The sequence below is a fragment of the Aulostomus chinensis genome, chromosome 23 (genome assembly GCF_037954235.1).
Source record: "Aulostomus chinensis isolate RoL2024-O1b breed Wild chromosome 23, RoL_Achi_v1.0, whole genome shotgun sequence".
Classification (NCBI taxonomy): domain Eukaryota; kingdom Metazoa; phylum Chordata; class Actinopteri; order Syngnathiformes; family Aulostomidae; genus Aulostomus; species Aulostomus chinensis.
In genome coordinates this window covers 20,821,635-20,837,663 of record NC_141342.1, presented here as the reverse complement: position 1 = coordinate 20,837,663, position 16,029 = coordinate 20,821,635, and the positions used below count along the sequence as shown (strand labels likewise).

The 16,029-nt window shown below is 46.1% G+C and overlaps 1 protein-coding gene across 7 annotated transcripts in view; it reads right to left on the bottom strand.

Moving 5' to 3' along the window:
- baiap2b (BAR/IMD domain containing adaptor protein 2b) overlaps positions 1-16,029 on the bottom strand; it is a 57,936-nt gene that overhangs the window by 28,867 nt on the left and 13,040 nt on the right. For 6 of the 7 annotated variants that reach the window (XR_015111449.1, XM_086195019.1, XM_086195017.1 and 3 more), the window contains exons 2-3: positions 15,114-15,189; positions 11,138-11,224 (exon numbers count right to left, since the gene is read on the bottom strand). Coding sequence is in view for 6 of the 7 variants with exons in the window: in XM_086195019.1 (XP_086051145.1) it covers positions 11,138-11,224; positions 15,114-15,189 (163 nt within the window). In the remaining variant the exon portion in view is untranslated. The remainder of the gene's footprint in view (positions 1-11,137; positions 11,225-15,113; positions 15,190-16,029) is intronic. The other variant, XM_086195014.1, reaches the window with a different exon arrangement.

The window sequence follows — 16,029 nt, the reverse complement described above, 5'->3', positions numbered from 1 at the left end:
TGGGTTTTAAATGGCTTTGTACCCTTTCTGAGGCACGTCTGGCCTCTTTAAGATCAATATTGTACTTCTGAAGGAACATTTCCAAAAGCGTACCGAACGGATTTGATCTTAGTATTTCCATTTTTGAGTTTGTGGTGTGAGGAGAAGACGTTTGGCTACCCTCCTGAAACCACAAGGGTTGTTACAATCCTTTATTTTGCACAATTTCCTGTTGCTTTGGCGAAGAGGTCAGACAATTTTGCCATAATCCCTGATCCTATGAGCTAACCAGATTTTGCAAACAACAAAAATAAGTCTTGAGGTGCATTTAAGCTTGATTATTCATAATAATCCAAACTGCTGTAGACAGGGGAGATCGACAGTGTGTCCCAGGACGGTGACTTTGTCCTGCAGGTCTTCATCGCCTGGAAGATCTTCAAATTCCCCGATGTTCTTGTTTGATTGCATCCATTTAATCCAAAAACCTCTCCACCTCGATTGTGAAATATTGGACTTCTACCCGCCAGAACTAAGCTGCTTACTGATAATCAGAGCAGATCACAACATCTGAGGCTTAGAGGGTAGGAAAGCGCATTGTTGTCCGCACCCAGTGTGCAAAGGTCAGGATCAATTAAAAGGATACAAAAAAGGCTGTTCTTATCTGTGAGGGTCTCACAGCTCGATAGCAAAGCATCTTACAACTGCCACTTAGTCCCTTAATATTCCTGCTGCAGCAGGTGAATGTCTCCACATGAACACTAAAGGCAGGATCGCGACTGAGCACATGGTCGTTTCAGCTACGCAGCTCGGAAAACGTCCAACCCAATTAAGCAAAAAAGGCACTTTATTGTTTGTTTTAATACCCACAAGATCTGAAATTCAGAGGTTTATGACACACGTGGAAGGGAGATCTGGTTCAAAAACACAAAGAATAACATTTGAGAAATAAATCGTCTTTCCACCCTGATAAACCAAACTGGGGTGAAGGTCATATAGAAAAATCTGAACCTCAGCTATTCGCGAAATCAGTGTGGAAATATGTGTGAAGCAGTTGTGACTGCAGGGCCAGAAGAGGCCCATTACTCAGCGTGGTGAACCCAAGAGCAACACTCACATCTGGGTTTATTACCCCGGTTACTCTCCGTGTGACTCAGGGCTCACCAGAGGGCGAGAGAGAGAGAACCACGCTTAATGGCCATATTGAGGGAGGTGTTTGATGTAGTGCGCGTTTCTGCAGGGACTGTATTACAGCAGCAAGCAAACACAAACAACTCTAATCCCCAGAAAGCTGCAGTGGACGGAGTACGAGGTGCTGCGGGGAGATTTGCCTTCCTCAAAGCCAAATGATTGACACTGCTACTGTTATTTTCTTTTGGGCCTTTAATTTCTCTAAACTGCAAACGCAAATTCACAACAGGATTATCGTGGAAGTCGAAGTGTTCACTATGATGCGACCAAGAAAGTGAATAATTCTGACCCAACCCTGTCAAAACAAGTAGGCGCACAAACTTCTGCAGGGGTACCAAAGTGCTCGTTAACCCAGTCTTCCCTGATCTGAAAAACACATGGACTGAAATTCACTGTTAATGAAGTTTGTATGCAGCGCTGCTGCATAAACGCTGATGGGGGTTTTTCCCGAGCCAGCATCACCATGGATCCCCTCGACCGAAAGCCAGTTGGGTTTCTGGAATGTGCACGACATCACCGTCACTACAACTGAGCTTCCACTTGTTCTCTTACGACTGTGGTGATGTTCCATGTGTACAAGAGCCGATGCAGTCTCCTTTAGCCACTTGTTAGCAACCACGATGAAATTCACGAAAAACCGTTGAGTTTGAGATGAGAGTAGTGGATGTTCCGCAGTTCATCCCTCAGGTTTAGGCCTTGTTCCCACCATGGTTTTGACAATCCGCTGGATTGTGGAATGGAGGTCTATTCACCACCTGTAGGAACCACTGAGCTCTGATGTTTATCTTTGCTCCAGTGTTTGCCTCGATTACGTTGGACAGGTTGCCACTGAGTTCAGATGAAGTACCTGATGTAGCTACAAGCCTCTCATCCGGGGCTAAACAACAGATATTTCTATCACCCTGCAGGGGAAAACTCCAGGTATTACATGAAATAGCAGACACCAAACATCTGTATGTGCAAACGAAGCCTTATGACTCTTTTCCAAGTGGGCTGTTGTTGTTCCAAAGCCATCTCAAGCCTCCTCACAATCTTCTGCTAAACCTACCCAAGGATCCTTGCGCCTAAACCGGACCAAACTTTAACCGTAGCACTGACACATCATTAAACATAATCACAAAGCCAAGTTCCAAGGTCTCGCTGGTAGTTGGCCCTGCAGCAAGTGACAAGCTCAGCACAGGTTTACTTAAGTTTTGATCCATCTGCTCTGATGAATCTATAAAATATGAATATAAAACATCTAGTACAGACTAGACCCCATTTGTGTGTGTGTGGATGTTTGGCAGCCAGTTGGTTCTGCAGCAGCTCTGCTCCGGGCCTGTGCTTCACATAATTATCAGAATCATTTAGTCACTGTTCGGTTGAATCCACACATCAAGGACAATGCGACACTTCAAGGACATTTTATGGAGTCTGACAGGTTATTAAGGACACATTAACACCCCATTACACTCATTTGCTAAATCAAACACTCTGCAATCCCTCTCCGATCTCTATGATTCAACCGCCTACTGCAGACAGCTTTGTTTGAGTGTGCTGATGAATGTGACAGAAACATGAAGCGGAGGCAGAAGAAAAGCTGCAGACAGGTGGTGGGGGCTGCATGAATGGTGGGTGAGGGTGATGAAAGAGCTGCCGTGTGGGTCTGTGGGCTGGCAGCGAGGTTTCGACTTGACCAGAGAAGGCTGCTAATGAGTCGGCAACACATCGCTGTCTGTCTTGGAAGTCCCTTCCCTTTGTGTCGCTTTCCCAGTTATGTGCTCCTTCCTCGGCCTCTCGGTGTCCCCACCTCCCCTTGATTTAAGGACAAGGACTTTCTTAAGGGCAGAGACGGCGAGGGGAAGCTAAATTGGACCAGTGGAGCTGATGACGTGCAGACAGACGCAGGGTAGCGCCAATGCTCATTTAAGACCTGTCACTTGGGTGTTGGTAATGAAATAGTAAGTTGACCCCAGAGGGAAATTAAAATGAACAACAGGTTGGTGAAAAAAGGTCTTTTGAAGAAAAATGGTTTCTTGACCTGCTTACTCCTGGATCCTTCCCCTCCATGCATTGTGTAAAGGTGGGGAGGCTCTATAGACACTGTTGGTTTACCATACTTTTATGGCCAAAAGCTTCCCCCTGGGCGGACGGTGACATTCTGATTTTCAATTCCACTAGCCCCCCCCCCCCCAAATAAAAACCTCCACCTGTCTGAGGAAAACGGGAATGGTTAGCCTTAGGTCACTCAAAGTTTCTAATCTGTCTGATTTGCGATGAAACATGTAGATGAATAAAATCAATCCTCCGAAGAATGGAGAGGCTCTCCTTCTCAGCGAGGTCTAAATTCCCTAAGTAGTGAGTCGCTGTGACTTTGATCTGACCGATGATTCAAAAACGCCACACTTGACTTTTTAAGGTTGGACATGAGCTGGAAGTGTCCCCTGTAGGACACAGTACGTGGGAGGACTTTCATATTGTGAGATGACAAGTAGCGGGGAATAAATGCTTTGAAAGAGTGCTTTCGCTGCATATTCTCTCCAACCGGAGCGAACGCCGGCTGAATTCAGATTGGGGTTGAGGCTCGGGGGAAATTCATCCTGTGCTGGCTGAGAAAAAAATGAGGGTCACAGGGAGGTCGTCGGCTTTTCCTCAAAATAAGAAGCGTGAGATTTCTACCCCAGACACAGTTGAAGGGGAAACAAGAGTGAATATTATTGAAAAAAAGATGCGGAGTGACTCAGTAATCACCATCTCTGAGGGTCACGGAGGATTCTGCGCCGCCGTACTTGTTTATGAGTCTTTATTATTACTTTCATGTTCCTCTGCTTCTGCATCCAGGAGAAACAGCTCATATTTCTTCCTCTGACACTCAGTTGTGGGGCGACAGGAGCGATGTAAGTCGCTCGTCTTGTGGTTTTTCAAGAGACAAATCAGCGGATGACATCAGCAAATTAATGTGGAACCAGAGGACGGAAATTTGGTCTGTTGACTCACTAAATCTCACATTCTCTCCTGCTGTTTAAAGGATATCACAGCCTGCGTCTGAGTCGTGTGTGACAGTCGGCCATCCTTTAACAGAATGTCTGGTGAAGCAGAGGAATATGCCTGGAAGGCCGACGCTCTCCTCTGCAGCATGTTCCCATGAATTCATTTATCCGAAGGGTAATTGTTTCATGGACCTCAGATTTGGCCGTCTAAATTAACCTTAAATTGTTTTAATGAGATGGATGTGGTGCTAAAGTGTGTTCAGCCTCTGGTGATGGGGATATATGAGACAATGAGATGGAAGATTTAATTAGCGACAAAACTGAAGTATAAAACGCGTACACTGATAATTCGCTTATTGGTTTGACAGGAAACATTTAGTAAGATGGATTACAATCAGGGTGGATGAAGTCTCTCCACAGCTTGCTTAAAATTGGCGTGACAATGCCATGGCTCTGCTGCGAAGAAGGAAATGCGCATTAGATGCATTTCAATCAACGGTTCGGAGCCAATAAAACAGCCGAGGTAATGATGTCAGAAGATGGCAGCAACAGTAGCGTCGCTCATGTCTGTGGCAAACAGAACAAAAGAGCTGTCTGTCTGTCTGAAACCAAGTCGTGCTCATCAGTGGCAGCCTTGGGTACCATGTTGGTTTATTAGTCTACTCGCTGTGAATGCGTCGCAAAAAAAGACCTGAAAGGGACACGATAAACATGTGGTAGAGTCACATACATGAAGAGACAACGACAAACTCAGCGAAGCCGGCTGGAGATCGCAGCTGTGTGGAGGAACCACGTGACGGCCAGAGCGTGACGCTGCTGCGCCTGGTGGGAATTTGAGGACAAAAAGTTCTGAGTTTTTGTAAAACACACAAGGCCACAGGTAAGCCACAACGAACAACACATCCAGTCAGACACTTCAGACTCCATCAGCCCAGTTTGAGGATGCTAACAAAGGCAATGAGGCTGAGGCTAGCAGGCAGAGCTCCGAGCCAAGAGGCAGCCTGCAGCCTCCCCTGTCCCTCACTGGACGCTGCATTCAGCTGCTTTTGTTCCACAAGTAAAATACATGTCAGACACAGCAACTCATTTTCTGTAGGGTTTGTCTTTGCTCCTCTTGTCAGAAGGAGAAGACTTTAACTCTTTATTTTAGGTTTGGTAAAGTAATAAAAGACACCGTAACCCTGTGCAATTTGTCAGAAGCTGTCAGAGTAGTATTTTCTGTAATTATGAAAATAAAAGCTTTTTGTGGATTGGATTTTTATTTTAATATTCTGTCAAGTGTAGTTCTCGGACAGAATCGGCAAAATCAGTATTGGGAAATTGGAAATCAGAGTGAGCCAAGAAAAATCCATGCCACCGGTGCATCTCCAGTACTCTGGTTTTATAAAATAATCGAAACCGATCACTATGGTGGCTGTTTTTGGAAACAACATCCTTGTTTAATGCTCATTTTGAGGAATCTCAGCGAGGGCCGAAGACGCCTCTCACGATGCATTTAAATCCTCCTCTCTTTCTCTCTTTTCCTGTCATGAGAAAAAAACCTCACGCAAAGTCCTCCCCGTTGTTTCACACAGCAAATCCTCATTGTGTCACTTCTGAGACTTTTTTCATTCAAAGAGAAGAGAATACAAAGCAACAGCTGGAAGGCTTGCAGACAGAGATTCTGACAGGCGGGAGGCTATAAATGGCATGAAATGCAGGTTTGGATTTGTATCGCTGAAAAGAGATGACATAAAGATAGCCAAGATGGATGCTTTTCTCCATCACTATGCTTCATTGAGGTCTGTGCGCCAGACCTGAGTGAGTACCACCTCTGCCCAAATTTGCATCTGAATAGCTGATCCCTTACATGGTCAAAGAGGGGAACCGGAACTGCAGGAGCTTCCATTTTTTTCCCCCTCACATCGATGTCCATATTTAGAATACGGAAAGAAGACGATGTCGTCCTGACATCACCGGCAAAACCATGTTTGGTCAGCACACCGAGCATCGTATTGAGTCTCTCCTCCTCCTTCAGAGCGGCTCCAGCCGAGGCGTTTCGTTTCATCTATTTTTAGAAGCTTGTGCAGAGTCAATCCTCCCAGGGCTGCCGGAGCTCCCACATCAATGCGGGGGCGATCACAGACACAGAACCGTAGTGAAAGAGGAGAGGATGAGTGGGATGACACTCCACTCCACAGTAATCGAGTATCTTGTCTCTCTACGCGGGAGTCAGACTGCACAGCAGTTGTTCAAACTCTGACTGCATCACGTAAATTAAGAATAACTAAATGAAAAAGTGAAGTATCATTTCCTCTTCCCTTGCTCAGCTCCATTTCTTCACTTTGTCCTTGTTTATTAAAGTATGAGTTCTTTTTTTTTTTTACTTAAAACTCCAGCAGGTGAGGGTTTACCCCGGTGAGCATAGTACAGTAAATAGGTATTCATGTGTGTGTGTGTGTGTGTGTGTGTGTGAAAACATCTTAAAGGGATATTTGTAAATGCCAGAAAAGAGCTGTGACTGGGCCGTCTTGTAATACCACTCGGTTCCTCAAGAGGCAGTTGTGAGTTAGCGGATGTTACTGACCATCTCTCTGGTAGACCAGAGCATTCAATTGGACTACTCTTGTTGTACCGTGAACATCGGGGGGGAAGAATGCATTTAAGTTCATCTGCACCTGGAACAGCAGGTTCCTGCGCCAAAAACCCTAACCAGCATTTAGAAAAAAGAAGAAACGACCACTTCTTAAGCTGAGACGGCGTACAGTTTGTCTCCTTGTCGACAGATCCATGTGGGAGGTTACACCCGCATCTTCAAGGTTTGCTCCTCCGACTTTAAAAGGACAATTTCAGGACCCCCTTTCATTGCATTCGTAGCCCCAGCATCCACTGTCCCTTGATTCAACCCTCCTTGGACACAATTTTTAATCGTAATAATATTAAATAACAATTCCAGCTCTGATGAACCAACAAGTGATCTCTGATATCTTGAACTCTCAAGATAAATTAATAAATTCTTTTTTTTCTCTCTGGCCGAGGGTGATGATGCTACCCATCCAGTCTGGATGCCCCAGCCATCAGCCTGTTTCTCCGCCTCAATTCTCCGTCTTCTGCTTCAAAACCAACACATGCGGCTTCAAACCTCTAAAGTGCCATTAGCTGCTCTTCGTCTTATTGTGTCAGAATTCACTCTGAGAGGTCAAGCAGTTTGCAGCGCGGCCCCATTAATTCAGCTCCCCCTCAACAAAACCTAATTATATGAGCAATTACGAGTTGGCCAGTTTTATAAATCGGACTGCAGGCTTCATCAATTATGAAGTGTGAGGTAAAGCCCTGAGTGAGTGATTAGCCCTCACAAACACATACATCATAAACATGGTATTAACTTCCTGAAGTGGTGACCTTGACTATTTTTTCACTTCATGCCACAACAGAGTCCTCTGGTCTCGAAGAAATACGAGAAACCCTCGTAAAATCTTTTCCAACTGAGGGCCGCTTCAGAACAGATGTGCACCCTGGAATCAGCTTTTCACAACACCGTCAGAAGGTGGCATGAAGGCAACATGGCCATACAAGAGAAGAGGAAGGGGGCTCGTCAACCATCTACAGCGGTGTACCACCAACATCACGGATCAAGGTCTTGAGGAATCACTCCCCGCTGGGAGGCTTGGAAGAGCTCTTTGGTGCGAGCCGAAACACGGCCGATACAAAGTGAGGGAATATCCAAGAAGACTCTGGGAGCGGAAATCTGAATGAAAGTTTTGTTTCTTTAAAAAAAAATAAAAAGCAGATTTCCATCTCCTGTCCTGCGCATTTAGTCTTTAAAAAAAAAAAAAAAAAAAAAACACACAAGGCAGCGCAAAAATTTGTTGCAAAATCAAGACAGTTGTGTTTGCCGTAACAATCGCGCTCTTCTAACACAATAGTTTAAAATGAGCATCGAAACATGTTGATTGAACCCTGAATAATGACATCACCCCTTGCTGTTGAGGCCCTTCCCGAGAGCAGGGGCTTACACAGCTGTGTAACGTACGCAGTTACGTGCTGTCTAACATGCAAAACCTAAATTTGTCTTCCAGAGATCACAAGTTGAGGTAAAAGCTACGAACAAGCTGAGGGTTACTTTGTCACCCCAACAACCAAAGTGCTGCAACTGTCCAGTTCTACTTTTCATTCATCTGATATATAAAGATTGTAGGGGGCAGCGTGGCTCAGCGGTAGAGAGGCCGTCTAACAACCGAAGGGTCGCCGGTTCGATCCTCACTTCCCTCGGTGACCACGTCCAAGAGTCCTTGAGCAAGACACTGAGCCCCTAATGGCTCCTGATGGCCGTGTGACGGACTGGCGACCTGTGCAGGGTGAGCCCCGCCTCTTGCCCAATGTCAGCTGGGATAGGCTCCACCCCCCTGCGACCCTTAACGGATAAGCGGTATAGAAAACGGATGAAAGGATAAAGATTTTAGTTTAATGACCACCAAACCTCATCAATTCGCTAATGATCCAAAAACAAGTGTGAAGACTTGAAGGAATCGTCTGTGGATTCACTCGGGGAGCTATCATGATGTACTGCAGATAGACCTTATATCTAACCTCCGATGGAAAGAACACTTCTCCAGGTAGTTCGTGACGCCGTCAGGCTCACCACAAGTAATGAAATATGCTAAAGAATCCAAAAAGCAATAAGCGTCGTCAGAGCAACTCCCTCTTCATTCTGCACACACCACTGCTGCTCTGAGTCCTGCTGATATGCGGAGAAGGCATCAATCCATTCTGCTCAGCCTAGTCTGTCATTTGACTGGAGGCGGAGGGAGGTTTCGCTGAGTTAACGGGCTGCTGAGTCACGATTAGGCTGCCAGAAACAGAAAAGAAAAAAGGAGCACAAGGCAACAGGCAACCCGCTACATGCATGTGGACAAGAGACTCCAGAGGCACAGACATGAAGAACACAGCGGTTGAGTAACCAAGCTGATGGAGATGGGGATGGACAGATGGCTGATAGGACTGCATACAAAACCCGTCCACGCTTAGGTGGATGCATTATTTCCCAAGACAAATACTACAGCTTTGCAAAGAACTACTTTCCCACTCAGGTAAAGCAACCTGATCTCACACATCTGCAACACAACCTCACACTTTCACATGCAGGTAATATGCCAGTCCTTCCCATAACCTTCGAGATGCGTACAAATACCACCCGGCACGACAACACAGAGCGTGTACGGTGAAAGATGTAGAATGTTCGAATCAATGATGGCGTTTTACGATGTGTCAATGCCACCCAAAGGTCTCATTAGGGTTAGGCACAAGATTAAACCTCCTTTGAAAGGATCATCTGTCTGCACCTGATTGTCTCATGATACCTTGTTGTTCCCCAAGAGGCGATGTATGATGATGAAGGAGCTGTACTCAGGGCCTGGCAGTGAGTGACTGAGGCCCAGCCCCTTAGAACCACAATCATTCTTTCAGTCACGATGCAAAGCTTGTCGGCACAGTTGAGAAGCTTAGCTTTTCCCTGTTTATTTCAAGAGGGGTCTCGGTTAATGTGCTGCTCCCATTGGTCTGGAAGGCGAGCTCTCGATTGGCTGGGTTACATCCAACATGTACTTTTCAGGTTATCCGCCTGTCTTTAGGATGTTGTTTTATTTAATACTTGTAACAACATTACGAAGTAAGATTAAGTGCAAAATCTACAGAATGTTACAGAGGCTGGGGTATAAAAGAAAAAACACTTTTTTGTCAGAGAAAATATGCCTTTTTAGGTTGCTGATGCTGGAAGGACGGTGGCGTGTGGCTCAGGGCAGCACGAGTCTAGCCTCCGTGGGAATTGCACATTGAAAATAAAAGGGCAGCTGGCCGTGCAAAACTAAGAGGTTTAACTCCCCCCATAAATGCATTACATATTGTTTATTGTTTATATTGGTTATATATCATACATTGCTCGCTCCTAATAAAGTTACGCAGCTCTAAGCAACAACAGAGCATGAGGTGGTATTGTTTTTAATTTCTCCAAAAGAAAAGGAGGGTCATGGTCTTAAAATCCCGCTAGTTGTACTGTGAGGTGCTTTTTAGTAAACAAATGTGGAAGCAGCTTTGGCTTGCATGTCTGTTAAAGCTGGTTTATAGCAGCATAGCTGAACCTCTCTGCCTTGAACATCTGCGTTCTTGAAGTGGTTGGAATGAGATCCCTGCACAAATAATGATGCAAAACTGAACAAAAGAGCTGTTCAAAATTAAGAGTAACAATCTAAAGTGATGCACGGAGGAAAAATGACATCATGAATCTCCAGAAGGAGAGGGAGGGAGCACCAAAAAGGTCTTCCCATCAATAATGAATGCAGCTTTTCTATCCTCCTCACCCGCCTCATACATACCCTGTTCTCTCCATCGTTCCCTCTCGCTGCCGTTTCAGTCCACACCTGCTATCTTAAGTAACATCAAGGTAACGCAACCAAGAGGATGCACACCCGTCACACTCCCCTGCATGTGACGGCAACTATCACACAACTTTGCACAGAGCGCGACAATGTTCCACCCCCCGTATCTGCTAGAAATGGTTCTCGCCAGTGCCAAGTACGTCTGTGATGAGCAGAACCAGAGCTGATCCAACTGAAACCAGACAACACGGTGTGTGAGAGATGAGCGAGCTGGTGAATGGTTCTTTCAGATGAGAGATGTTTCATTAACGCTGTAGATACACGACTATTATCATGAATGCAAGAACAAACGCAGAATAAATTGGCACGTGTATTTGCTCACGTAAGAACAACTGTAAGGTGGATTCTGCTGCAGTTTTAACCAACGGCTGTGACAAAAGTGATTGTGTGGTAAGAGTTGGACTGATGCTTTGTTTAATTTACATTTCACCATTAAACTCCAGGAAAACTGTTGCGTGTGTGTATATCCGGTTTCGCGTTGGTCATCAGCTGCTTCTGCTCAATAGCCCGATATCATCCCATCCTCCATTTGCTTGTGCAGCCCCCCTCCACCCCACCAGGGGTGCTACAGTCACTACCGGGACTCACCAAGATCCTTAGAGCCTTGACTTTCGCTGGCCATCTCGCCCATCCGCACCAGAGCGTCGAAGTAGCCCTTTGCAGCATATGTGACACCTGGAAACATGGAAGCATTGGGCATCAGATCAAGGGTGCGGAGTTGAAATTAGGTCTTCTTCAGCTCTGCAACCCTCCCCTACAGCCCACCCGCCCCCAGCCTGCGAGGTAAGGTTGGGCATGGGAAATAAAAAAGCGACAGGCGGAAATGGAGCCCAGGCAGGAAAAGAAGAAGCTCTATGGAGGCAGATACAGGAAACAATTGCAGAGAGAAAGCAGCCGAGATCAATCTCAAGCACTACCAGCTAGAAGAAGCAGAGGTTCATTCATTTCTCTCTAAGCATCTGCCACCTGTGGATTCTGGTAGGCAACCACTAAGGATCCAGTTCCAGGTGGGCAAAAACCTGATGTTATCTAGTCTGGGTTTGCAGAGGAACGTTGGGGAATAAGCTTGCTGTGTGGTGATTACTTCATTCAGCATTCTTGGCCTGGTCGTCTGGCTACCCAAGACGAGCCGAACCCAAAAGCTTATAGTATTGTAACAGCAGAAATGACAAACAAATCAATCAACCCCAATTTTCAGACCTCTGAACGAATCATTTTCTGATCCACTGAAGCGATCTAGAGTCAGTCTCACCTTCGCGTTGCAATGAACCCTGTGGTTCGTTATAATCTGTTGAGATCTGACCAGTGAGGGTATCAGGCAACAAGGGAGCTTGCCAGATGCAGTGGGCTTTACTGCTCCCCAAAAGCTTGTCACTGCTTTGCATCTTGTTTTGGACAAAATGAGTCACACTTCAACTACACGCCATCACTTCATGTTTGAATTCAAGCAGATACCAGTGGAGTTCATTAGATCCCACAAAGGAGAAGCTGGTGACGTGGGGAAGGCGAGTCTGCTAAAGGCTAGGCCCTAAAACTCTTGACCAGCAAAAACAGAAACAGACTTAATGACGTGCTGAAGCTCATTTCTGGCTCAAGTAAGAAATCCCTTTTCAGTTAAGTTACAGTACAGTGAGATCATGGTTTGTGTTGCTCACTCTGACATGCTTCTTCAGCGTCTTGCAAAGTAGAAGCGACGCAACGACAAACTAGAGACACAATTCACAAAATCCTAATTCGAGAGCAATCCGTTCGAATTAAGCACCCATTATTATCTGCTGTCTATTGTCACACAAGCCAGAGACATGGGCTGGGATGCACGGATGACTCAGGCTGTAAAACGGGGACAAGATGGCCCCGAGCTGCAGTGATGGCGAATTAAAGCAGGTCGGGGGTTAGGTGCATGGGGACTGACAGCCACGAGGACAGAGGACGCATGTCCAGTTGGCTGAGTTAATTACAAGGCCCTCGTATTGATGCGTGTGTGTGCTTCGGACTGCTAGAGGACAAAATCCCCATAAGAGGGGAAAAGTGACAAAGGCTCCATATGGGGAAGCAATGAGAAGCCATTCAGAAGACGGCATCTGACCAGTCTCTCTTTTCTTCAATAACACAACTTCTAAAATATCTATCCTGCATTCACCCCTTTATCAAAACCATGGAACATCAGCAAATATCCACAACCCCCCCCGTTCGCTAAGTCAAGATGCTAACAATGACCCTCTTCAGGACCTTCCTAAGTCTGGCTTGAGTTGAGGTGGGATAAGAGAGGCAGAGGGGAGAGATGTGAGGCTATGACGGCTGGGCGAGCTCAGCTAATTTAATCAATGTCCAGAGAGAAATCTCAGCTGGGAAGAGAGCAGGGGCAGGTGAGGCAGGGAGTATTCGAAGAGATGGTTTGCCGTCTGTGTGCCGAAAGTGTAGGAGAGGAAAGGAAGACAACAGGGAGGAAGGTCTGTCTGTAAAGAGGATTAGAACAGTGATATAAAGCCGATACAGAGCAGCAAGTGTCATGAGTGTAAATGCAACAGAAACAAGAAAGTCAAAAATTCAGCTCCCACTCAAAACCAAAATCCTCCACACCCTCAAACACATCCGCTCGCACATTTCCCTCCCACAGAGCAAAAAGACAGAGTAGCTTGCAGGTCAGAGGACATTTTAGTTGGAATTCATTTGGTCAGGTCTGTTTTCTAGGCATCTGACGATCATCGTTTGGGGAACCGTGATCGATGTTTTCTGACCAAATGTCTCATCCCATCATCAAGAAAACGCCAGCATCCCTCGGATCAAGGAAACATGTCCTTGCTGCTTTTTTGCAACTGTTCATTGAAATCTTGGCTTGTTTTCTACAAGCTATCGAAACATGAAATTTTGTTTGTTCTGGCATGAACCATGTAGAACATCTTTCAGGGCGGGTTCCAGGGAGACGTAAGCACCTTGCTTCAAACGCCACTTCAATTGGGGGCAACACCTCCCAGATACCAACATAGGGAACAGATGGTTGGTGCGTTGAAGTTTTTTTGTCCTCTTTTATGCTCGTTCTTCATTACTGTTTTTGTTTTGATGCTCACGAAAGCTGTTGGAAAATAATGACATCAATTTATGAGCCTGCACCACAATGGAAAAGACCGTTCCTGGCAAGTGCCCGAGTTCTGTCGGTGGAATATGGCTGTTCGAAGCAGAAACTTGAAGGACAACTGGTGGCACAGTGTTGCTTTGAATTCACTTATAACAACTACATCTCTAAAAATCTTTCACTACTTCATAAAAAGTTGACTTCTGACCTTCAAAAATTAGTAAATCGGTGCCCTCCCCCCTCAAATCATCACAGCTTCGAGGAAAGATTTTCACAAGGTACCATTCAGGCGAATCACACAACCCAAACCACATCTGCACCACCTCATCCCCCAGGGATGCAACTCTACCGCCCCAATTCAAGTTGAAAAACTGCCCTGGCTTCTTTCCGGTAACAATAGAAGCTCGCTGGGCGCCCGGCCCTGCTGCGCACCGCTCTACTCTAAAGCCTGCCTCTGAGCCGCTGCCTGCCATTGATGAAGTGTAATCCCCACTCAGGGAGTCGCAGGGATATTTTTAGCCTTATCTATCAGACAGGAGCGAGGCCTCCTTTATTGGCCCTGTGTGCTGCTGAGTCTTCCCTCCAAGCACATGAAGAAGAAGAGCCCTGCTGAACACCACGCACAAACTGCATACCAAGCAACCATCAGTAAAAAGATGGCACAATCTCATAACTTCCTCCCTGTAGACTGACACACGAGATTTCCTTATCAATAAATGAACATGCTTGGAGGCTTGTCTTATCTAAAACACGAGTATATCGATGTTGAGATCGCTACCAGCAGGATCTGGAAGCATGAAATGCTGACTTGGTAATCAAAGTCCATGAAATAGGCTGCAGGATATTCTTCAGGAACTCTTTCAGACCCGTGTTTCTTCTTTCACGTCTCCTCCGTCTCCTCCTGTTTGATGATTCTTTAGCTTGTCCTGGATACCAGCTACATTCGCTCTCTTTTCCTCGGCCCATGGGGGGCTCAGTTATTCTCCTCCTGTTCCACTTCCCATCAGCACATGCTCCACTTAGCTCCCCCAAGACATTTCTGAGGGTTTTGTCTTTGACTTCGGTTATCTGACACACACACCATGCAAACACACTGGTGCAAGCCACAAAAAGCGATGACAGAGAACGTATAGACGACATTTAAGATCGATGAGCTGGTGCCGGAGGGAGGACGATGTGTGGACATCACATAGGAGCAGTCAGACGACATCAACCCCCCCCGCGACTGATCTCTGATAAACAAATCATAAAAAAAAAAAACCTTCAGTGAAATACACGACACAAAATGTTCAATTAGCATCTTTTGCAACTGAGCAACTTCTCTAGGACTCAACACAGAACATCCGTGTCGTCATCACCGCTCGCTTCTACTGGACATAAAATCAAGAGCACAGAAAAGCAGCGCCAAGTGGCGGGTCAGCTGGACCGCTGCCTGGACGACTGGACGAAACAGGAGGCATGAAAAGGACAGCAAACAGGGGCTGTACTCACTGGTGAGCGCCTTCTCATAGCTCTTCCCCATGGCGATGAAGTTCCGTAAGCAGGGGTTGAACTGCTCCATGATGGACTGGGAAAGCAGGGAAAAAAACAGCAGGTTCAGTTAGTCAAGTTGTGGGAAAGATGCGACTGTAAGAGCTACGATGACAGAGCAGCAGTCTTTACTAGGGCAACAACACACACACACACACACACACTTGTACACATGGCAGTCAGCTGAGCCAACCAGGACAGGGAGGAGTGTTGGGATTCACTGCTAGGACTGAAATCATAGGAAAAAGGATGGGAAAGAAAAGGATGTCGCTTTCCCACCAGGACACGCCCCCTCAGTCGGAGTGAACACGCCGCGTTGTGACCGCCTTCAGTTTCATCACTGATTCTGACAACTTACCAAAGAACCATGGGTTCCAGGACCTGAGTTACCTGATGCCTTGGAAACACACCCATCAAAGTTATTGGAGAAACACTTCACTCGGAAAGTGTATTTTGCCTTTAAAGCACTCAAAAAAAGTTATCTTGAGTTTACAAACGTGCTTTTACCCTTCTGTGCACCTCAAGAATGCAGAAAGAGCCAGCCACAAATATTCAGCTTGAAGCTGAAAGCGACTGACGGCCAGCAACAGAACAGCAACAACGCCGGTTTACAAAGGCTCATCATCCGGTGTTATCACCGTCTCCTTTATCCAGCCTTTAGCTCAGTATTCTACACTTTGATTTGAGATGACAACACACCAGAACACTTCCTGTTCTGTGGATGAGCGCCGACGAGTGGGAGAAGGTGGGTTACCTGAACGCGCCGGCGGGTGGCACTTGGTGCTGCAGTGAACCGGTGCTGAATTCAAGGGTTCTAGTCTGTTTTTTTTTTATCTCAAATCAAAGCGACTGTGGATTATTGATGACAGGGCTGGAT